Genomic DNA, 25,198 nt, shown 5'->3' on the forward strand with positions numbered 1-25,198 from the left:
TTTTCTCCCAACTAAGGAGAAGGAGCATTTCCTGACAGGACGAGACCCGCCACGAGGTTTCCCGCCCTCGCGCGGGTCTCCTCAGCAGTCCGTCGCGGAGGGGTGCGCGGGAAGCCTGGCGTCGCCCTAAAATCCTCTGGGGGCACAGGGTGCCAGAAAGCTTCAGGAACGCTAAATTAACCCAAAATGAGTGAAACCGGCCCCTCGCCCCGGTTTGCGGCGCCTCTCGCGAGAAGGGAGGCGCCGCCGCCCTGGCAACGGTCAGCGGCCATGGAGGAGCCGGCGGTCTCTGAGGCGTCCTTCTGCCTGCAGAGTATCCTTCTTCCTTCCTCCTCCTTCCGGGGGGTCCCATCGTGGCCCCCGGTGGGGCTGAGGGGATTCCGGGGTCCCCGCGGTCCCCTCAGCGCCCCTGCTGCGATAGTGGGGCTGGGGGCGGCTCGGGCAGGGCGCGGGGACCGGCCCGCGGCGTGCCGAGGTCTTTCACCGAGTTTCGTGGAAAAAAAATATCAAAACAACAAAACAAACGAGCAAAACCACCACGTTTTATAGGGTGTTGCTTTCAGAGGATGTAAAGGGTGAATACGAAGAGGTGTTTGTTTGCCTAGAGGGACAGGAGGGTCTGGCTGCTTTACCAAGATGTTTGTTTTCAGTGGTGGTGGTAAAAAGCCCTGACTGGGTTTCTTTATCAGACCTCTACCTCCCCGCGTTAGGACAGGCTAAAAACGAGTTAAAGTTCTGAAATTAAATCCTCTCTTGGGTTTGTTGATGAGTAAACACAAAATATCCACGCAGAGCTTGTAAGGAGGACTTACAGCCCCACCATGCTGCTGGAAGAGGTGCTGGAAATGGCTGCTGCATGGTACCTGCCCAGGTGTCCACAGTGGGTTTTTTACGGCTGTATGATCAAATTAAAAGTTCATAACGCAGTAAACCAGGAATAATTGTATTTTCTGAGGCTCTTAAAGAAAAAAAGCAACGCTTTGAGTTCTCAGGATCAAGTTGCGGCACATTGTTAGGTGTTCGTAGCATTTAAATGTAAATTTTGGTCAGGTCACCCAAATTTTAGTTTTGTTGCTGGGTCAGCATAGGTCTGTTGTGGCTGTCTTAGGTGTGAGCTGCCAAATGAAGGAAATTTTGCTAGATTTGGTTTAGAGGCTAAATAAGCAGTGCTTATGAGTTAGTCTGGCACTACTAGTAACTTAGTTTTCTTGCCTTACAATAATTAAGATGAAAGCCAATTAAAAAGGAGAAAAAAAAAAGCAATAAATTAAGAGGAAGATTGGCCTCTTTGAGCTTGTGCCTCAGTTTCTAACTTCCTGAAAATGCACTCCTGTTTCCAGGCTGTGTGGTGTGCTGAGAAAAGCCCTGCATCATATGGGTGTTTAACAAAACACAGCGTTTGCTAGGAAAACACAAGTTTTAAAACTTAATTCTTCTGCTTTATTGTGCACCTGGATATGGTTTTTTGAGAACGGGATTTTTAACTTAAAATTTTAGTCTTATGTGCACAGCATTTGTAATGACATGTTAGCTTAAGTCTATAGCAGATCACAAAGATAGCAGGGTTGATAGAAAATTCAGGAAGAAAATGAAGTTTCCAAGTGTTTTGCTTGTCAAGGGTGTGCTGCCAATAGATTCAGCGTTTCTATCTGCATTGGAAGGTTTGGTACATGGGGATAAAAAGATAATCAAGATGGAGGTGAGGGGGAAGAATCATTTGTAGCCTGTACAAAACATAGCCTTAGAAAAATAGTCTCTGATCAAATCAGAAAGCATGGTGGGGAAAAGTTGCTGGGTACGGTGTTCTATTTAAATGTACTTTATTTAAGCAAGTCTTTAGTTGATACATACTGTACTGTGAAGTAATGAAGAGGGCTTAGGGATTCCAGAGGAGCGTGCAGATTATTTACTTTGTACATAAAATTACCCCATATATATTTCCATAAATATGGAAATAATGCCCGCCTTCGTACAAAAATGATGTACCCAGGTATTCACACTATGGGAAGATGACTACTCTTTTAAAAGGTGTTGTCATCTGGTAAATGATTGCATGCCGTATTAAAAAAGGGACGTTTTAGAATATTACCCTAATTAGTCAGCATTACTGTGTCTTTATCTCAACTTCCAGGTTGCTGCTCTTCTCTTGCTTTTTAGAACAACAGAGGAAAACTTCTGCTTTGCACTCATGCCTTTATTCCTTTTTTTTTTTTTAAAAAAAAAATGTAATTAGCAGTTCAGAGGAACTTTCTCCCTCTGTGTTGAAGGAATAAAGTCCAGGAATTTGGAGTTGTTTCACTGGGATGTGATCAGTCACTAGTGTGAGGCCCCCAATGTTCCTATCGTACTGGGCAGCAAGCAGGCAATTGCAAACCAGCCTGATGCCAAAATCCTTAACTGTGATCTTGAGTTTTCTTGGGTCAGCTTCTAAGTGTCATGTATAAACGTGAGCGATTTTCATCTCACTTCTTTTTGCTCATCTTGATGGACCCACATGTGGTCCTAGAGTACCATGCTGGGAAAAGGTGTGTTTGTTGAACAGCACACTTTCTTTGCCTTCCTATTAAAGGTGGAGTTCTTAATCTAGATTACTTCTGGTGCAATAGAAAACAGTTTTAGGCCTGTTAACAGAAGCCCCCAGACGATTACATTTATTTTTTTCTCCTTGTGAAAGAAAAGAAAACATAAGAGACTCTTTTTGAAGTTGAGTTTCTGCATAGCTTTGGTTTTAGTATTAAATGCTTGAGAATCAGTCAAGTTAGGAAACAAAATTTTACAGAGAGACATTTGAGATGCAGAGAGTCTGTGACTTGAATTCAAGTCATGTGTTCCACATCTGTGGCCCGCGATGCAGTAATTAGGGAATAAAATTTGGGGGCATATCTGTTACAGGCATTAACTTTTATGTACTTAAGCCTAGATAGGAAATTCTTAAGAAACATTCATGCCCTTTTCCTATTTATGCAGACAATTTTTATAGTAAGCATGTCGTGTAATTGTGCAGTTGGAGGTACGCAGATGTGCTTTGTCTTGATTACTGAAAAGGAGGCTTTTATTCATGCAGTGACTCCCCTATTTTTTGTTGTTCACAAGAGAAAATGACATCTCTTCCCCCTCACCTCCATCTTGATTATCTCAAGACTTACCTCTCTGAAAACCAAAGATGGGTATCCTTTTTCGGATGTGACCTCCACCTGCCAGCCTTCTAGGTGCTTACAATTCAACTGATACCTCTGATGCCATGATGCTGTTTTTTTTTTTTTTTTTTTTTTTTTTTTTTTTTTGGTTTTGTTTTGTTTTTGTTTTGTTTTGTTTTGTTTTAAAAAAAAAAAAAGAAGAATTCAGACTTGGGAAATGATGTTAAGCGGGAAAATCATGCATTTTTTTTGCCTCTTCATTTCATCTCCTGTTATGTAAAGAAGCTACGGTTTAAAATTGATGTGTGTGAAGTACTGAATTGCCAGCTTTTCTTCAGAAGTTAATTTCTAGTTTATTTACATGGGTCATTTATAGGCTAACTGATTTCCTAGGGAAACAGTCAACAGCGCATCTTACTAAAAACATTTTAGTTATACTTTCACGGGCTGTGACGCTAGTGGATGAGATGTTTATTTTGGTTTTGTTTTACACCATTTGTTATTTTAATGAGAAGTTAGACTAAAGCATTTGGAAGAACTGTAATTTGCAATGGATTTTTATAATTTCGAAGTTCACTTACGTTTGTATTGTAGATGTGTTGTGATTATTATTTAAGGCACTAGCGTCAGCTTCAGTAAATGGGCTAGTATTCAGTGTTTTATTTCAAGATGCTCATTTTGGAACTCATCTGCATTTGATCAAAACTGCCTTTCTCTGAGAGCACCGAGATGCTTGTACTTAGAAGCATGAAGTCTGTGGAAGTGTCAGTGCTGTAAGACCCTTGTGAAAACCAATGATTGGATAAGTGAGAGCAGAATTTAGTGTTGAATTCAGAATAATACTGAGTTCTGCTTTTGGTGGTTTGATTGGGTTAGTCTAAATGGTGGTTAGACCTACTAGGACAAGTTTGACTCTGTGCACTGATGTAATTTTTGTTGGAGTTGTATGTGTCCATCTAAAGGCTGGTGGAAGCCTTGAGAGTTTGGCAGTGTAAAGAACAAGGATGAGCGTGGTCATAACAGATGGTTCTTTTACGGTTTTTGAAATTCGAACAGATCCTGTGCACCAGCTGTTTCAGACTTAACAAAACCTGCAGAAATTACAATAACAGACTACTGTAAAGATGATTACCAGTATGAAGAGGTAATTGACTAAATCGGTTATCTTGTGTGATATCTGTGGTATTCCTGTTTCATTCTTTTGTTTTACTTAGATAATGTGAGGGAGGAGTGGCATAAATCTCATTTTTTAAAGTGTGATGATGAGTAATCTTTACTTTTCAAGAAGAGATTTAGTGTCAATTTATGTATCCCTTTCATTTCAACATCAATACTTTCAAAAAAGATGCAGCTATTTCTATTACAGCTTATGTATAATTAATATTTAAACAACTGAAAATGTATTGAAATAGGGCACAATATTTTTAATGTGAATGAGATTGGGAATGAAAGTACTTACACTCCGAAAGAAAGATTTATAAAATATTGATTCTCTTACTTTAAACCGCTTCATTTAGGTTCCAGCAGATGATGAGTTTAGTCTTCAGGAAGATGACGAGGATCTGTCAAAGGCTCTGCAGACCATTCAAGAGCAGACTGAAGATGCCCACATCTTAGTAAGAATTTTGTAACTATTAGTAAGACTGTCTACAAATTAGTTAGTGTTACTGGGTTGAAATTTGCACATTGTAATTGATTTGAATTATGAAATACTTGTTGAAAAAGATGGTAATCTTAGAAGTTTCTAGGAATAACTGTGTCACAGTGGAAAAGGCAACTTAGGTTTCCTGTATCTCATTTTCCTTTAACTTCTGTTCATTTTATGTCCCATAGATGACCTCGTATTTCAAATATACGGGTGTATTTTAATTTTTTTTAAATAAATATTTTAGGGTTTGTTTCTTTGTGAATAAATTGGATGTGTGTGTAATCCCTGACATGGAGGAGAAATATTTTTAATCTATTCATCTTTCAGCAGTAGAATAAATATAACTAATCTTGTACTTTTGTTGATGGTTGAACTTGAAGAATGGTATGAAACAGTTTTCTCAGCTTGATTAAATGGATTAGGTACCGTGAACTTTTCTTAGATCAGAAGATGTGGTTGAACTCAAGTTCTCTTTGGTTTTGTGTTTATGCTGATAGATGTCTGTCATCTTGCTTCTTGGCTCTTTATTTGGATGTGTTTTTTTCCATAATTTCAGAATTGAAATCATGCTTTCAACCTTTAGCCAGACATTAATAATAATAAAAAAACTTTTAACACACTTGCTAGTTTCTTGACAGCTTTCATAAGGATAGGCTGTATATTTTGTGAGGCTCAATGACAAGATTGTTTGATTCATTGTTTGATTGTTTAATTCACTGGAAAAACCAAGTGCTGCAGCAAATGGTTTTGCTGACCCAAGTACAAGCACTGTTTCCTGTGAATTAATACTGAATCAATATTCCAACTCTGAGCTAAGAAGCATGGTGGAAAGTTGTCTTCACATGATAAATAACTGGTACATTTTTTTGCCCCCAATTACCAACTTCTGAGCTTGGCTAAAATAGGTTAAATTAGGTAATAACCGTATCTGAGAAGAGCTGCACTGCAGTAAACAGTTTTAAGTGATTTTGTGTATATTTGCTGTTCATAGTATCTTTTATACGCAATACTTTATTAAAGATTGCATTTCAATACTGTATGCAAATGTTTTGTTAAGAAATTTTGTAGAGAAAGCAAAGATCAAGTGAGCATCTAGAAATATATTTTAGCAATTTGCCAAAGGCAGAAACTCAATTGGGAAACTGTGGATATTTATAGTAACTATCGTTTCTTTTACACTCTATTAAAAAAAAAAAAAAAAAAAAAGGTCAAGTATAACTAGGAAAAATTAAGAAAAATGTTTTATTTTGAAACTTCCTTTCAAGGTAACTAGCAGTAATTACTAAATGAAAATGAGCCAACATAAGCTAATGAGATAATGCTTTTCGCCATTTTTTCCCCCAGAAAACCTGTCTGAATTAAAGCTGTTTCTACAGGGAATATTAAGGCATTTTTATTTCCCTTCCGGATCTGTGCCTGGGTGCAGTGGAACTACTAAGGCTTTCTCGCCTGCAGATTAGCATTTACAGTGCGTGTTTTCATGTTTGGATCCCAGCAGAGAAATGAGGCTGGTGGAGCTCTAACCTCTAAATACAGTTTCCCCCTTACTCTGGGGGGGCTAGTACAGTGGCTAATACAAAGCAGAGCTGTGCTGGGCAAGGCATGCGCAAGGCATAGCAGGGATTTTTGCCTCCTCTCCCTGTTCCACTTGTCCTTTCTAGTTGCAGCTCATGATTTATTTTTCCTGTTGTCCTTTCTTTTAGTCATTTTTAAGTAATATGATTCACATTTAAACACAAGCAACGGAATATTTTACATATTAAAGAAAATGTTCAGCTGATGGGGACCCTGGGAGATGGTTACAAACTTCTGGAAAAACAAGCAGATAAAAGAAAGCAGTCTAAATAAACTTTCCTCAGTAGAGACAGCTATTACACTTCCTTTCCAAGACCTTTATTTTCTTAGGATACCAAATAGAACCTGAAATCACATTGCCTTTGTTAACCTTAGTTATGTTACCTAGGTTTGATTATATTTTATTTGATCTTGTTAAATAAACTTTGAATCCGTTCTTCATTCCTGTTTTTTTAATCTGAGTTTTATGCAGGAACATGTCATTTTGTTTTCCAGGGAAATTATTAGTGTATTTGGTGTTAATCTTGCTTCACTAGATAAAACATCTCGCAATTGTTGTGGAAGTCCCTTGCATTAAACTCAGTGATTATTGATCAAATGTGCAATCCTTATTTTACTCTCAAAATCTTTTGAAGATTGTGTTTCAAAAATAAATATTTAGCTGATATAAAGAAATATTTCAAAGAATTCTGACCATTTAGTCAGAACATCATGGGTTTTGCCTGTGCCACTACTGCATGGTATCCGTTCACACCGCATATATCAAGAGGTTGCTTTTTCCTTCTTTCTAGAGAGGTCAATATATACAAAAAGTTACTGTTTGCCATTCTATGGACAGTCATCTGAGGTTAAGATCAAGTTCAAGCAGTTAGCTTAATAGCACTTCTGAAGTCTGCAAAAGAACAAGGAATTTCCCTCTGGTTTCTTGAGGCCCTGTTCCAAGACTTTGCGTGGTAGACTGCCTTTATTTCTCCCTGTGCTGTTCCTTGCACAGTTCCTCAAATGCTTCTCAGTGGTAGTATCTAGCCAATAAATTCTCTTCTGCACAGGTGAAATGGATTCCTATCATATTTCCATTTATTAAGGGAATCAAGCTGTGTCATTTCTTCCAAAGACTGACTTTATAGACGTGTTTGGGTAGCTACAAGCAGCAATATTAGACATTTGCCGCACTTAGAATAAAGAAAGGAAAGCAAGAAGAATGCAGCCACGCGTCTGCAGACGTAGTCTTCAGTCCTTGTATTATCACAATTAGAAAACAGATCTGTCTGTGCAGTGTACCCAGTAATGAAAATAGGCCGAATACTGCACTGCGCTTGGCATACTGCAGCATTCCTAGTACAGTGCTACATGTCTTGATCTTATATGCACATTTCTTTGTTAGATAGGTTGCTTGGATTAAATGTGTCTTCTGTATCATAAAAAATAGTGATGAGATCTTACAGTATAGGGAATACTGCATGTTTTAGTGTATCAAGAGAAATGCCTTAATCTCCAAGGAACTTATGCAGTTGCGTTGATAGAACTCCCACAAAGGATATGAATAAGCTGTAAATGGCTGGAGTTACTAAAATTCCCCAGCCAACAGATTATTTTATACTGAGGAGATATCTCAGATTGAGGAGATATTTTGCAGCCACAGCCTCTAGCATTTCTTGATGAATATCTCAGTGGAATTTTGTTTTCAGTTAGTATTGAAGACAAGAAAAGGTAGGCATGTGTCCAAGCTCTGTCTGCTTCTCATTTTTTCCCTATAATAGTGGTATCTTTTTTCATAGCATGTAGCACACATCATAGAACCTTGGTTTCTTCCAGTGCTGCCCTTAAGTGATTTGATAATCGTCAAGCCCTGGTTTTGGTCTTTCATTCTTTCCCCAGGTGGACAGGCATGTGCAGTGCTGTAGCTTGTCTTAATAGCCTGAGCTGTTGTAGCATTTTTTTCTCACTAGGGAGTTCCCAAATTCTGAGAGAATTCTGAGAGCTTTGCGTTTAGATAAGTCAAGTTGCTGTAATCCATTTGAAGGCTGGATGAATTACAGCTATCTCTTTAGCTCCCAAGTTATGGCAGTCTCTCTCAGCTGGTTATCTTTAAATGGCTTTGGGAAAGGAAGGCTCAGGCTGGGTCAGATTTTATTCTCTTCACCCCTTCTTGCATCTCTGAACCTCTAGAAGAACTTAACAGCAAACTCTGTGCTGAGTGGGCTGCATGTGGTTGGGTGGAGGCAAGGAGTTGGCATCATAACGGAGAGGTATGGAAGGTGCTTTTTTCTCTGCAGTAAAATGTTCTGTTTTGATTGAGCTTTTGGCAACTGTCCTTGACCCATGAGTTGATCTCATCTTAATAGCTGTCTATCTTGAGGGCACTGGAGGAGATGCATATGAAGCCTCGGTGCACCATCTGCATTCTGCTAACACTTGTAGCAGTGTCATCTGACAGCGTTACTCAGTGTCTGCACGTGGATGTTGAGAAGAAAGGGGAAAATTGGTCTTTGTGGGACTTGTTCCTAAGTAAGAGACCTCTTGATGGAGATGCAGCTCTCGGTCTGTCCGTTGTTTGCATTGTCATTAAAAAAAAAAAAGCGCTATTTTTCTATCACCTTGGACTTCTGCATTTTTCAGGAAATAAAGTCCTGATTTTTTTGTTGTGAGTTTTGAAGGTTGCTGAAGGGTGCAGGAATATGAGAGCCAACATTTTCTCTCTGCTCTGTGACAGAAGAGCATCCATCAGATGAAATAGTTTCAGGTTCATATCAGATTATGCCAGGTTCAGAGTACAAAAATCAGGTGGTTTTTGACTTCTCTAACCTTCCACAGACCTTGATATTAGAAGGTATTGGATCAGGGATTGCAGATCTAATCGACAAAGACAAGGGAAACGTTCAGCTGTACGCTAATAGATCTATGACTTTAGATGGCCTCAGAAATAGAGTATGATAACTGCATTTCTCTTGTAGGCTTAATAACAAATATCAAATTTTAATTTCAGGCTCTGCAATCAGTTCTGACCTCAGAGAAATCAGTGTCTGAAATACCTGAAGCGATGGATGACTTCTTTTGTAATTTTCTGGTCAGACTGGGGATGTCCAGAACCCTCGACTGCTTCCAAACTGAATGGTAAAACATTTAAATGACCATCTGACTTTGAGAATTTAAAAGTAGATGTTCAGGATTCAAATATTTCAAGCGTTGCAGAATTTATTTATATGTGACATTTTACTGAATTAATGAACATGTTGAGAGCGAGGATGAAAACTATTGTTTTAAGGACAGATCCTCCAAAAAAGTTGAATCCAAGGAGTTCCTAAACAGGTAACTTTGAAGGACTGCATGCATTTTGCCTAACTCTAGATGTTTACAAGCCTGAAGTGGTCACTTCAGGCCTCTTTTATGTCTAGTGAAGGAAAACATTCACTTTTAGGCTGCAGCCCATCTGAGTTATTTTATCTATCTCCTTTAAGCTGAAATGAATTCAAGTGTGTTCTTTTTCAAGTATGTTCTGCACTCCATTGACTACCAGAGAAGACCAGAAACCAGCTGCAATGCAGATGTCATCACTGGATGAAATGGGTCCAGTGCAAAATGATCAGCATTTCGTTGCAGTAGTGCTAAGAAATGGGGTTTTTGTTTTCCTGTTTTCTGGAATCTGGGTGGTTGCTTAAAAGCTGAATGCTTTGTAGTTTGATATAGTGTTTTCACTTGATAGTGTGTTTTCAGACCTTCATCATAGAGACCTTGTACTTCAAAGTAGAATAAGAACAGTTTTTGATACCTGGTAGTTTGGGTATATCAGTCAAAATAGTATGGTATGTTTTAAATTTAGTTTTTGTAGTAATTGGAAGAGTAAACTCTTTAGCTGTTGCTATCTTCTTTTCCTCAGCAGAGCAGGGATTCAATGTAAAATTGTCACAGAAGTTTATAAGTTCAGCTTCATCTAAATAGCCTGCTTCATATATGGAATCCCTCAGGTTATATAATTTTTTACTATTGATTAGCTAGAAGTGCCGCAAAGCTTGAGAGGACAGCTGAACTATTTTCTAGTAAAAATGATGCTTGTTGTGATGTTGTCTAGAAATATTTTCAGTTACAAGCTTGGTTTGAATCTGCAATTTACATTGGAAAGATTCTGAGAAGTGGGAATATGAAACATCTTTCAGTTGGAGTTACCTTGTTGTCAGTCTTGAAACAAGAGGCATTCCGAAGTTTGTTAACAAGGTGCTTTGAAGTTGTGCAATTTGAAAAGTAGTGAATCTGAAAAGTTAAAAACATTACTTTTCCTAAAAGAAGTGGTGATGCCCATATGCTATTAAATTGTATTGGAAACAGTCTCTAGCGGGGAGTAACTGCTGTTGTTGATGAGACTCTAGTTGTCTCAGTGTAGAAATCACCAATCAGACACTGCCTCTAGAATTAATAATCCGTTTTTTGATTGCGTAACAATGTGACTTAAATGATTCCTTAGAGAAGGAGCACTGCAGTTCTATGATTTTTTTTGTTTGTTTTTTGTTTTTGTTTTTGACAAAAGGACTATAGGAATAGCATTAAGTTTCAAGAAGTTCAGTGTTTTTTGGGGAAAAGATAATTAATACTAGATGGATATAAATAGTGGCCTTTTAATGAAATTTCAGCTTTTTTGAAGTACTTGCTGTTGGAATTTATATCAATGGCAAAACTCAAATTGCTTTTTAATAGAGCAAGAACAGGTTTTAGCAGGCTCTATCTTGTAAATCCTCAGCTGTACATATATATATTTTTTCCTTTTTAAGTAGTATTTTTTTTTTTTTTTTTAGATTTCAGTAACATTACAAAAAAGCTCAGCGTGTCAGGATCTAATCTTAGTGTATTGAGACTGTCTGCATTTAAAACCTTATTTCAAAATGTTTCATGTTGGTTTGAGATAGATAATTTGCAATATTAATGAAAGTGAGAACAGATTAGTGTACTCAGGTTCCTCATTATGTATTGGGACAACTCTCTCGCTCTCATGCTGTGGTGATCAAGTACTAATGGAATTTAAAATGAGAAATTAATTAACGTAGAGAAAATTTATCAAAAGGGCTGCTTTGAAATAATTGTCTGTCTAAGATCTAAAGGTCAGTTAAATTGGAGCAAATTATCTGTTTATTTCAGAGTTTGAGAAAACATTGTTATTCTGTCCAGCTGTATAAAATGTCATGGTTATGTTGTATTTTAAGCCAAACCCATTTTTCTTTGATGGAATGAATAAGTTCATAACAATTCTAGTGATATTTTCACATACGTAGTTTTTTGCACATTTTTTCTTCCAGTTATACTTGAAGGAATTTAAAATCAGACTTTAAATTATTTTTAGAATATCTAATTTACCATGAAGTTTTCTGTTCCTTTGATATACAAGACTTTACAGCGCTTTTGTTGCTTATGAAAGATATTGGATAGACAGCTTTGGAGTATTGAAGTGCAAGGGCTGATCAACTGTAAATTGATGTATCCGACAGGCTGTACCTCTTAATCCCAGAGAGCTCACTGCTGCTGGCAACATCTTGCCAGGCTGATGAGCAGATGAATCACACATGCACATGGAGCTCTCGCTCTGTGTAGTTAGTGAACTCATTGGGCTGGTCATCTCCAAGTCGTCCTAGAGATCTGGCAACGTTTCAGCTTGTGAGGAAAATGAAACCTGCGGGCTAATTACAGAAACATGATTTGAAAATGCTTTTCTTTTTAATTTGGTTAAAATTATGAATAAACTTACAGGACTGTGCAAGGCAACAAATTCCCTAGTTGTTTTGTATGCCTTGCAAAGATTGCCTGGATCATGCATAATAGAGCGTATGCAGTGAAGCTGTTGCATTTTCTGAGTATAAAGATAGATTTATTTAAAAAAAAACGTATCCTTTTTGCAGAATGAAGACAATGGTTGTAGGTTGTGGTCCTCCATGTCGCAGCTTCCTGAAGGCAGTGGAAACAGCCTACTTATTTCAGGCAGACCTCAATTTCCTCTGTTCTGAGGTCCTCTTTAGCCTCGAAATCATGTGGTCACACTAATGTGTGCTATGCTGTGAGTTCCTGAATCCTGAGAGCAATGAGGCTTATTAGTTCTAGGGCAGGATCACACTAAAAGATGGAGGTTTGGGACTAAAAGATGGGGGTTTTGGATTAGAACTAGCTCAGGACACAAGGTAGCCTCAAGTTCAATTTCAGAAAGTGAAACGAACATCTACTTTCTTGTTCTTGATGATGGGAACTGACTATATAAACAAATCAGAATAAAAATCAGGTGTACCTATTTTTTTCTTTCTTGAGGTGATTCAGTAGAATTGGTTCTTGTTCTCAGCTTGTGCTTATTATGATTGAAACATGTCTGTCTGTGAATGTCGGCATGGATTTACAGAGCGCTTGCAACTGCAACAAATGAATGCACAACACATATTTCAGATCAGGAGCATACAAACTCTTTCCTAATATTGTGCGTGTGTCCTAGCTATATATTCTAGTTATCTGTTTAACTTCTCACTTTATCACGGAAGCATATACATGTATTTATATTTATTTAATGGGAAGTATGTAAGGATGCCACAGGAGACTGAAATTTGGACCCTTTTTGTCTTAATCTAGTTTTGCACAGGTCACTTGCCTATGGAGCAAGTATAACGTGGTAATACACAGTTTCTACTTGCATGCCAAAATAATAGATGGGAGGAATACACTAGGGTATAAAGGGTCTTTTATTCTGTGTGCTCATGTTTTTCTTAGTCTTCTGTTCAAACTGTCTAAAAGGTTATCAGTTAGAATTATAATTTTCAGCAAGAAGTTCTTGTAAGAGCTAAAACTTGAAATTGTAGTCTGTGAATGCATCTCCAGGTGATTTGTCCCTTGGTAAAGGATTATCCTGAGCTACATGTCAGTTTAATTGCAGGGCCTCTCTGCAACTTGATTCCTTTAGAACTCCTAGAAACTTCAAATCAGTGTAAAGCATATAGTAATAATGTATTATTGTAAGTCAGCGCGCTGGGCTTTGATCATAAAATCATAGATGGCCATCTGTTCCTGAAGCTTCCAAATTCTTGGTTAACTTTAAATGGTGGTTCAAGAATTATAAGTCACCTGTTCTGAAAGCTTCAAATAATGTCCCCACGTGCACGGAACTAACTAATTTCATTTTGCCTCACAGTTCCTTTCTTTAATGGAAAGCAGTGAGAACAATAGCTATGTGGCAGTCAGTGAGGTATGCAGGAGCTCCTGGAGTTTTACAGGACTAGTTTGATGAAATGAGATCTCACAACACAGTCTTGCGTAGCTTTCTGTTCCTCTTCTACATGCACAAAAGCCTTCATTTTTAGTAGCACTCTTAGACAAGAGTGAATGTATTGGTATTAATTGTCTTTCATTAAAATTGTCTTTCAGGATTTTTAGCTCTGCTGGAGGCTAACTTAATCAGTTACCCATGTCTGATGTGTCTTCATGCAGAAAGCTGATGGCTTTCATGGATTGCACTTAAGGCGTTCAGGGGAGACAATTTCCTGACAAATAAAAAAGTTCATAGATCTGTGATTATTTGCAGTGAGAAGTGCCCTTATCTTCAATATTTTAATGGGAATTGTATCTGCATATCAGTCAATATTTTTGGAAAATGACTAAGCTTTTTTCTTGGCATTAAAAGACTGTTGCTACTACAATTTGCTGAAGAAAACTAAGTGACGATGGAATGAATTTTGCTTTGGACACATTCAGTTTAATCTTTCAAAATCCTATAATCTTTTGGTGGCAAATGTAAATGATAGCTTAATTTATAGGGATGAGTGTTCTGAGATTATGCATAGAATTCAGGAAAGCAGGTGACCATAGCAGTTCATCCAGGTATAGGAGTTTGTAGTGTTCCTCTTAATTTTTAGTAGGTATTCTCTAAGAGTCACTTGTGAGATAAGAATCCCGTATTCTACGAAACTTCTTGTTTCCACAGCATGTTTTGGTGATCTAGGAATGCTGCTTACCGTCCTCAGATTTAAAGCCTGCTGTTTATATCTATGTGCAGGATAGTGTTCAGGATGTTTTTATCACTAATTACTGCTGTTTTTTTCCTACCTTCCTAACTGAAAAAATACGCACTGATTCAATATGCTTTTCCTCTGAAAAGGTAAATAATATTCATATTATTCCTTCCATTGAATTGATACTTAAAACATCTTCCAGCTGCAGTCAAGATCAGCAGGGAAGAAAACTGTGGGCCTAGCAGATGTCTGATGTAAGCTATTTATAGCTCTGCTGAAACTATGCTGAAGTGATAGAGCTCCATAGTGCACAATATCTTTATCTTCAGTGGATCTGTAAAAGCTTGTACTAGCTGAAGGTCCTGCCCTTCTTTCTTTCAGGATAAAAGTAAACAAATGCATATTTTGTACTGGATTCTGGAATCACCTGTGCAGTTTGAGCACAAGTATCTTATCATATATGTAGGCTTGAATCTTGATGTGTTTTGAAATATTCTGACAAATCCTGATAGCTTATAATCATTCCTTGAATGAGTGTAGTTCTGCAGAATCATTTACTTTGTGTAGTGACAGTCAGGTTTTTCTGAATCTTTTCTAGTAACACTACTTTTTTTTTTTTTTTTTTTTTTTTTTTTGATAGAGGATACTTAAATACTTTCAGTTGCTCCTGGCTTCTATGCGGAATTACATGCTGCCCCAGATTCACTTCCACTTCTCAAAAATGCAAGTTAGTCTGTACACTTATTTAACAAAAGCAGCCTTCAGGCTTCTACATCACAGACTCGTTTCCTCAGGGGCTGGTAAAATAGATAAATATAAGGAGAAAGCAACATAAGCACACAGGAAGCAATGAAGAACAGGAATGAAGAAGTTTTCTTATGTGAGCTCAGAGTTCCATGTTGATGATAGCCTTTAGAATAATCCATCCTGTTTTTTCACAACTTTGTCATCTTACTTGAGTCTACAGAAAAGAAAATCTCTTGCGTGTATGACAGCATATGTGAGAAAAAGCATTGTATGTATATATGCAAAGGCTTAAAATGTTAAATCAGTATTTAAACAAAAATTTTTTTGGTCTTTAAATTATTTGGAAGAAAGGAAGGAATGGAACTATTTTATAGTTGAAGTAGTGTTACAGAGGGCATGTCATTAGAATTACAAACAATAAGAATACATTTTTTAGAATGAAAGTGGAAAAACAGAACACAGGAGTAGTAATACTGCTAACTGTTAATGATTATAAAAGAGAAAAATGCCTTCAGTTGGTAAATATGGTTCTATTTTATAAAATGCTAGCATGAGAAAAGAAACATTAGTGAACTGAGAAGTAGGAAAAATGGAATAAAATCCAAAATCCCTTTCCCTTTTCTACTAGGTATGAGTTGATAGAGAGAGGTGCCTTCACAGCCAAAGATGTCGGACTGGTGCCAACTGTGTATACCCAGAACCAGCAACTTCAGGCAGAGAACATGCGTTTGAGGAAAGATCTGGACAGCTATAAACTTGCTGCTAAGTATGTTACTTGGTTTTAATGAAACTTTGCTATACAGTAGTAAAAGGCCAGATAAAATAAATCTTAAAAAATAAATTTGTGTTCATTATGCTGGCTGCACATATTTTTGCTTCTAGGAGACATTTATAATTAGTTTAATTTTTTTTCTGAGCTCTGTTAGAAACCTAAATCTTAATTTCAATTATTTGCCTTTACTGGGCTATAGAACATAATTTTCAAGATCCAGTAATCACAACAAATTACTACAAAGAATTATGACAGTATAATATATAGAAGTACTAAATAAATGATTATATGCATTTTCTATTAAAATACAGTACTATAAGTTATAACTGCCATGAAATACCAGTATAGGGAAAAAACTATAAATTTTTATTTAAAAATACGAAAATCTGTTGCTGTGGTCTGAGAGTTAAATGGTATGTCAGTGTAAATGACCGGCATTGATTATATCTTTGTACATTGCAGTACCTGATTTTACAAATACAGTCATCAGAGAGTTAAAATATTTACCCTATGTAATGGAGATGTAGTAATTAACTACGCATACTGAAGGTAGATCTATACATGATGATTGAATTAACCCTGAGAGCTAATAATGCACTTACTTTGGTTTTTGCAAGTGCGTAATTTTAAAATACAGGGCTGTAAAAATAATTTAACTCCATCTCTGATTTTCTTCAAGATTGCTCAAGCTACTCATTTTCATTTAGATTGTTCCTCTACACGAAAAATAGCTACTCAGATTTTAAATAATCATTGCTGATGATAATAACTATCATCAAATGATTTTCCAATGATAATCACTTATAACATTCCAAATAAATAAACTAATTGGCCGTAGTCTATAAGCTATGTAAACAGCTTTAATAATCACAAAGTCAAATATTGCAGTCATTTAGACCCTTCCACTGGCGCATGGGCCACATAAAATGCCTTAATTTTCATCTCCAGTTTCTTTGGACATTGGATTTGGGTGTTGAATGTCTCCTGTTAGAATGGGAGAGCAAGAAGTTGTCATGTGCTGTAGAAGAAGGCAAGACAAAATCTAGCCCATATGAGAATTATTTTCCGTAGTAATTTTAACAGACTTTGCTTCCTTTTCTCACTTTTTTTTTCCTCTTGTATGAAGCAGAGCGTGCCATAATAAGATAGTGGGAGCTGATAGTGACTTGATATGAGTTGACGTGGGCTTTTATTATTTCTTCATGATTGTTTAAGAACATAAAGTTCAAAATCTTTCACCGTGGTCCTGAGTTGTTTTCTTTCCCCATTAGGATTTGTATATGCCCATTCTACAGGGCACCGTAGAACTTTTTGTAGCAGATGCCTAGTTCAGACTAAAAGAATGATAATGTGGAACAGGAAGAAGGCAGGAGAGAGAGAAGATAGCCTGTAGGAACTGAGTGTATTAGCAATCTGTTAAATAAAATTCCCAACAGTCACTGAAGTGAACTGTGCTTAAAAAAAATAACTAAAAAATCCATTAACTGAAACTCAGCTCTGCTTCTTCATGCTGTAGTGTTTCATGAACCACAAAACAACAGAGGTCTGGTCATGTTGCCTTTTTGACATTACAGAGATCACAGTGACATATAGAGGAGTTTGGTAGGTCACAAATTACAAGTAGACTGATTTCATTGGCATTTACTGTTAAATACTGCACTTATTCTGCATGTACCATATTAAAATGCAAACTAAACTACAGGTCCTCCTCCTTTCTGTGATGGTAGTGAGAACTTTATTTTCATAGTCTTTCTGCTGCTATCATGACCGAATATATGTAGTTGTGAAACAGTCTGTGATAATGGTCACTATGTTATTTTTCAACCTCTTATTTCAAATAATTTTTTCATTGTTATTAATGTTATTGTGTGCTTTGTGACATTCATTTCAGTTATTTATTTTGAGTGTTTTATGAATGAAAACAGTACTATTTATGGAATGACGAATGAAATAGAACAATTCTGCAGTACGTATCATGAATTAGTGTTCCTTTGTCCTTTAGATAAAAACCTGATTGTAAAAAAACCCGATTGTATCAACCTATACTAAATCCTTTCATTGATGTGGCTGTTAATTTTTTTTTCTTGTTTATCCATTCAATGACTGAAGTCAGTACCCTTGCTACAATAAAGCAAATATTCCAGCAGGAGCCAAAATTACCTGGAGGTCAGTTTGGATTTTCAAGTTTGTGAGAGAGAACTCACCGACTTACACTCAAACCAGAATGCCTAAGAGCACTGAAGAAGTGCTGATTTGACTGATTAGGAAATAATGATTCCTGATCAAAGACAGACCTAGATTTTGCTACGTGGATCAGTCAGAAAGCTTTCCTGGTGCAAATGCAGTGCTGTGAAGTGTATTTGAAGATATCTTTTAATTACATTTGGTATTTTTGAGTTTGCTACTCTTGACAACCTTCAGCTGAAAGATGGTGTTTGGGGCTTAAGTGGTAAGGGGGCCCAGGCTAAATGACTGTAAACGAAGTACCTTCTGATTTAATGTAGTTTAACAATTGTTAGAAGATTTACAGTGTCTAGAAGGGATATGTAATAGTATTTTGGGTATTTTAATGTAGCATTTACATGATTGCATGGCAAGCAGGTAAGCAAATAGACTAAATTTCAGTCTGCTGGTTACATTTCACTGTGGATTTTAATCATTTAAAGAGAAAATCAGCAGCCTCAGTTCCTATGTACAATGAATATATACTTTTAATAGGTTGTCCAAGATCCAGAGCCATCTTGATATATAACAGCATCACTGGAATACACACATTAAAATGAATAAATCAGCATAATTCTTCTATTCCAAAGCTAGTGGTAGTTACTGCCTTAAATACCCTTTAGATACACTGCTAATTTTTATTTAAACTTTAAAAACAGATACTATATTCTGATAGGTTTGTTGTGTGACAGTAGATAAAATAGACCCTAAGTGTATTCCGTTTCATGTTATTTTATCTTGAAGGCTACAGTTGAGCTCTGATTCTTTGATAAGGGGGTTATCTGTTGTGGTATTTCTCTGGTAGTATAGATACTTTCCCAATATACAAGAAAAATCTGAAAACATTATCTCTGAAAATTGTTGACTATCTCTTATAGTAGACTAGTTGAGTTTAATTCACATTAAATGTTATTCATGTATGTTTTCTAAAATTGTCTTTGTATTCATTAAAACGTTGAAAGCTACAACTTCCAGCGTCCTGAGGAATTAAATACAACTGCAGTGCAGTCAGATCAGGGCTTGATTTTATCAAACCCTGACCTCTTTTGTTGTTGTCAAACTACTTGCTTGAGAAAAGTTTCAATGGAGAGACATTGACTACAGTCTGACAAGTATTTTAACCAAAATAATGGGTTATTAACTTTGCTGTGGCTGTAGTAACATCTTTTACTTGAAGAACAACCCATCTGCTTAGCTTGAAAGTGTTGGGTTTTGTATTCAAGGTCTTACGGCAAGTCAGATTTTATGTGAGGGGTGTTACGATGGAGGCGTTTCACAGAACTATTCTGAAATCATTGATTCATTTACCTCTCAATTTTTTTGCTATTCACATGCATTTGAGCAGAATCATTAATCTGTACTTTGTATCTCAATGCCAATATCCCAAGTTACGCTGTTTCACAACTTCTGATATTACTGTGCACACATACACAAAGCTATGTACATGCCTATGGCTCCTTGGAGTCTTTTTGCAGTGGTTCCTGCAGGGGCAGCCCTGCCTTTTTCATTTCCTTGCCAGATTTGTCTTAGCTTTGACTGCTGCACAGTGTCATTAGATTCTCTGTGCTCTACAGATCTAGCCGCCCCTGCTATGAGCAGCAATTCACATGTAAATGTGCACATGTGAATATGATAGTTCGTATAAGTAGTAAATAAAGCAAATGTGTGCATATATAGTAAATATGTATTATTTGTACTATTAAGTATAGTGCAAGTTATATGTAATAGTTACAGGTCCTCTTCCTGGACTTGTAATTTTTGCATATTACACTGTCATAATGGCTTGCCTGATTATTCAACTCCTATTGAAGAGGAAGAGAGCTTTATTTTAGCAAAGAACAAATATCTAGTTACTGTGCGAGGTAATTTCAGTCTTCCTTTGTGATTAAACAATGCATCTACTAATCATTACTACAAAACCCACCTCAGTAAAGGCAAGGAGAATCTGGGTATACTCAATATATTCAGGCTATTTTGTATTATGTTTATGGAGCAGCAAATCTGAGTGTCATGTATATGTAGAATGTACTTAGGGAAAAACAGGTGATCAGTAAGTTTGCAGTTTTGGATTTGATCTTTTCGGCTCTTACGTGTGGAGGATAACACCTGGGGACAGGCTGCACGCTACTGAACAGAGCCTAGAACTTTTTTAGTGCATTTTTCTTTCCAGAAGCTCTCTAAAAATAGGGATTTGCAAGGCAATGGTAGAGTTAACCCTCTGCATGTGTCCTTCTAATGCGCTGTTATGATGGGCTCCAGATCTGATGTAAATACTAGAAAGTCTAGTATCTCCAAAGTCTAGTAACTCCTGCACCTTCAATGCGTGCCTCCACAAGGTCCCTTGTGCCTAAAGTAAGGTTGACTTCAACTCTGGGATGTATAATGCTAGAATCCCTATGGGTTTTATATAAAGGAACAGAAGAAAGGTAATGGTGAAAGTCTCCACTGTTTCATACATTGGTGAGCAGCAAAAAGAGGTCAAAAGCATGTTCTTCACCACAGGACATAGTAGCAGAAGTAGGCATGTGTATATCTGAAAATGTATTCTGTGTGTATTCAATGTGCAACAGGAGGAGGCTAATACCTTTCTCATGCTTTTTCTGTTTACATGTAGCAAAGCAAAAGAGGCTTTCTTAAAAATGCAGAAAGAACGTGACTTCCATCGAATGCATCATAAGCGAGTGGTCCAGGAGAAAAACAGGCTTATCTGTGACATTAAAAGGTAAAAAACAAAACAAAAAGCCAAGTTGTTGCCTGGAAATAAGATAATACAGCAGAATTTGAAGTGTTAAAGTAAAGCTAGCTGCATTTACTTACTGTCTTGGTAAACTAATTCCATCAGACCATTCTTCTATGTACTGTGCACTTACATGCCTATTAATTTGTAATGAACTTCTGTATACTTTCCATGGTGTGATGTGGTATTAATAATTATATAGTATTTCTAACAGTTAAAAATATCAATGACGTGTTTTCTCACCTGGATCTTTTGCTGTGAATATGTAATGATTTTAGATCCTTTGTCCTTTATAATGGTAACTGGTATCCCACTGAGTTCAGAACCACACACAGAATCACACAGAATTTCTAGGCTGGAAGAGACCTCAAGATCATCGAGTCCAACCTCTGACCTAACCTTGGCAATTGTGATTCCTGTAGCTGGTATTTTCTATTTTTACACTTTGAACTTGCTACGTGGAATTTACTATAATGCTTTGGTTGCAAATAAGTTCAAGCTAGGCCACTGGTACAGAGGTATGATAATTTATTTTGTAATATTTAATTCCATAATTCTGTCATTCCAAAATTCTGTTTTCTGTTAACTGTATAAGATTAGGATCTTAGCAGTTCTGTGAGGTTGTTGAGGAACTATTTGTTGTCTTCTTGCTCACAGGCTGAAGGCACATTATGCATCCTATGAACCAGTGCTGAAGCAGATGACTGAAAAATACCAGAATACACTGAGACAGAAAATGTTAACTAGTTTGGAGAGAGACAGAGCAGTTGGGCAGGTAAAATTACCTTTTGCAAAACTGCATGGAATGCTTCTGGTATGTAATTTGATAAATGAACAGGATATTTCTGGTAAACCAACTCACTTATATGATAGCTTGAAGCAGAATGGTGAGTTCTGTGTTATTTGGTGAAATATGAATAATGAAAATGTGTGAATCTTAGTGTCATAAGGTAGTAGTTCTCTGTTGTTGCTGACTCTTGAAGGGCAGCACTGAGCAAATAATGTGCAGACCTTGGGTTGCTTTCTTGAGAAAAGGTGTGTTATCCCCACGGATTCATATGCTTCCATCTACGCCTTTAGAAATGTCTTTTAGACATGTGTAACTTAGAAACTGTCTAATTACTATATCTTGTTTTCCTAGTTATAATTAGTAGTTTACTTATCATAATGTATTTTACCTCAAATAGTAGGTTCCAGATGCAGTTTTTTCTGTCTTGTGAGAGGAATAATGGAGTAATATTTGCTCCTGTAATCCTACATGATGTATAGGTTGGTATGCATGATGTTCCACTCTTTTAGCGGAAGGAACTGTAAGCAGAGATAGGATGGATGAAGAACAGAGAACTATCTTCCCTGTGTTTAGCCAGTAGGTTGTTTACTTAAAATGAAACTCTGAAAATGCAACGTGTTGTTTTTCAGCAGTACCATCACCTGTATGTGGGTGACATGAAAGGAATTCAGCATGTTCATGTTCTCTTCTAATAGTTCTCATCTCTCATTTCCTCCTTTTCTTTGCCTCCAGTTTTACTCAGATCACCTGAGGGCTTACTTTAAAATGACTGAGGATTACATATTTGAAATTGCATTAAATAAAAGAAAAATGTCCTAAAAAGAAAGGTTACTGTCTATATACAATTATGCTGAATAAGGAGTACAAAACATAAAACAGTTCCAAAGCTATGAAATCTCAGGAACCTATCCACTGAGTCTCCAGTAAGACCTATCCAGTGATGAATTGGATGAAGAATTCTAGAGTGATGGCTTGTCTGTAACTTAACAAATTTTGTGTCATTTTTCTTTACGATAAAGTTGCATGTCATATTGTGCCATTAAGTTAAAGATCAGTGATAGCAGTAAAAGCTGATGTTGCAGTGTGATCTCAAGTACTTCGTATGTCTGTATTGTTTTAATGGAGTTATAAAAGTATTTGAGGAAATTCTGGGTGGCCTGTATTTTATCATGTTGTTTCACTAGACATTTCCAAAATCTAGAATTAGGATTAATGTTTGTAACTTGAAGATAATCAGAAAAGGAAAAAAATACATATAATGTATTTAAATATGCAGATATAAATACTGTGTGTTGTGAACAGACAGTTCAAAAGAAAAATGTTGATATCACCTCTTCTTTTTCTCTTTTTTTTTTTTTTTTTTTTTTACATTAGGTTACAGGTTTACAAGCTACATTACATAACTTAGAGTCTGGATATGCAGTTCAGAGTCCTGTGACAAAAGGTAAAATATTCTCATCAACAAACTCAGACTGGTTATGTTTATACATTAGAAAAAAAAAAGGTGTATCAGTAAATCAAAAGTACTTGGAGTATGAACATTTTATCAGCTGTCTTGGTGACAATGGCAATTGTATCTTTTGAATATTTATTCTAAAGTGTAACCACTGAGGACAGTGAAACCGCTCATGACAATATGAATGAACAACTGTGGAAGGACTTTGCCCTAGAAATCTATTTTGTCTGAGTTTTGTTATTTTTTTCACTAACTTTTTTTCACATAAGTGGTTTTTTTCAGCTTACTGTGAGAAGGTATACGTGGCAGTCTTGGAACAATTGGAAATTTGAAAATACTAGCATTATGAAATCCAGCCTCTTATTTTAGCATGTCTCACTTTTACAGAAAGTTAATAGCAATGCAAGCTGATATAATACCTGCTGGGATAATATCTTTATCTGTATGGTATGAAACTACTTACCTGATGTTTTGAATAAATGCCTAATTATTACATTTTCCTAACTCCATCAAAAAAAAAAACAAACACACACACACAAAACTAGAACTTAACTGTCCTCTTGTTTCCTAGTTAAGTGAAATCTATGTTATCCCATTCTTTGTCAGCATCTCTTCCAACTAATAATTTTGAAACTTCGAATTTCAATTACATTTGACAGAGGGAGGTAAGTCTTAAAGTAGGTTTCAAAAAGATTAGTGAAAATAGATGAGATCATAATAAATAAAAAAAAAAAAAAAAGGGAAAACGTGAGCTCTACTCTCTGACAACAGAATGTTCACAGAGGAAGGGGGATTGAACCTACCTTTGTTGTGAGCCGAACTTCAGATACGATATTAGAGAACCCCAAATTTTTCAGCCACATCAGTGACCAGGTGTTACTTATCATGCACCATGTCCAGCAAAGCATGTCTTGCAAGTAGGACTTCCAGGAGCCCCTTGAAACAAAAGAGAACTGTAGTTGGGTGTGTTCAGTTCAAGAACTTACCAGATTTCATTTCTATAAGGACCTGAAAGGGTTCTGAAGTTCTGCCTGGGTATGAACTAAGCTACAATTTTAATTTTGTATGGAAGCAAATAGCTCCTAAAATAATAAGTTATTCAGATATAGAGTTCAGATGTGTTAAAACAGTGGTCTCTTCAGTGCACACTGTTTTGGATTCTGATTCTGGTTTTGTATGAATTAATGCCGTATTCCTCAGCAAAGCATAATTCAGGCCACCACAGGTATCTTTCTGTGGCTGTGTATGTATTAGATGTGCTCTGTCTTAGTCTTTAAATTTTGTTACAGCTGAGGGTATAAACTTCTGCCCTGTTGAAGAGCACTGACCTCATCTTCATCCCACTTTAGACAGTGAGGAAGAGAACGGGCTTTTTATTTTCTTTCTTAGGAGACGGGCATATATTATACTCTGGCTTGAGGATAGATAGTGGGGTTCTTCCCTCATGCCAGTGTTTTACATTGTAGATGCCTCATCTGTATTTTTCAAACTATACGTACTTTGATTTGTTATTTGAGTGATTCTAAAAACAGCCCTCCGGCTGTTCACAGTACTTGTTTATTCTCCAAAACTCTTGAGAGCACTTCATAGTACCAAAAAGTGACAAGCGGGGGAGCACTTTATAAATTAAAAAAAAAAATAAAAAATTGTCTCCAGCAGAAATTATTAAGCTCATCAGCCACCCATGTGCTTGTACAAGCCTCAGTTTGCTTAATACACTGCATATCACAAATTAACTGATATTTCAGTTCATTTCTTTGTCTGCTAATACTACATAAATCTTATTGCACTCAGTTGGTCATCTGCGTGTGTCTCAGTGGGTGATAGTTTTATTCAGATACTTTTGTTGCCTCTTGAATTCTTACTCATAAGAAGGTATAATTGAGACCTTGAGAAGCAAGCAGTGCATAGATGGTGGAGAAATGTTTGCTGCCTTTTCCTCTAAATGTAAGTCTTAGTTTGAAAGAAACAAGTACTGTTGGACTCACAAGTCTCTGCTGTAAGGAGACCTACAGCTATTTTTCAGTTGCTATCTCTTCAGGACTGACTTCTGTGCATTCCTGTGTCTCGGTTAGAAGACCATGAACATTCAGACTGGCAAGTTGTCATTTGCCATGGTGAGATGCTTTCTCTGGCCAGCTGCATG

The 25,198-nt window shown here is 36.7% G+C and overlaps 1 protein-coding gene across 1 annotated transcript in view; it reads left to right on the forward strand.

Annotated features, from left to right (window-relative positions):
* The first annotated feature begins 257 nt into the window (after nt 1-257).
* SPAG16 (sperm associated antigen 16) overlaps nt 258-25,198 on the forward strand; it is a 381,187-nt gene continuing 356,246 nt past the window's right edge. Inside the window, exons 1-8 of the mRNA XM_032190097.1 lie at nt 258-313; nt 4,235-4,281; nt 4,655-4,753; nt 9,347-9,474; nt 15,703-15,840; nt 20,684-20,791; nt 21,464-21,581; nt 22,971-23,040. Coding sequence (XP_032045988.1) covers nt 271-313; nt 4,235-4,281; nt 4,655-4,753; nt 9,347-9,474; nt 15,703-15,840; nt 20,684-20,791; nt 21,464-21,581; nt 22,971-23,040 — 751 coding nt within the window. The 5' untranslated portion in view covers nt 258-270. The remainder of the gene's footprint in view (nt 314-4,234; nt 4,282-4,654; nt 4,754-9,346; nt 9,475-15,702; nt 15,841-20,683; nt 20,792-21,463; nt 21,582-22,970; nt 23,041-25,198) is intronic.

Source organism: Aythya fuligula, chromosome 6, assembly GCF_009819795.1.
Source record: "Aythya fuligula isolate bAytFul2 chromosome 6, bAytFul2.pri, whole genome shotgun sequence".
Classification (NCBI taxonomy): domain Eukaryota; kingdom Metazoa; phylum Chordata; class Aves; order Anseriformes; family Anatidae; genus Aythya; species Aythya fuligula.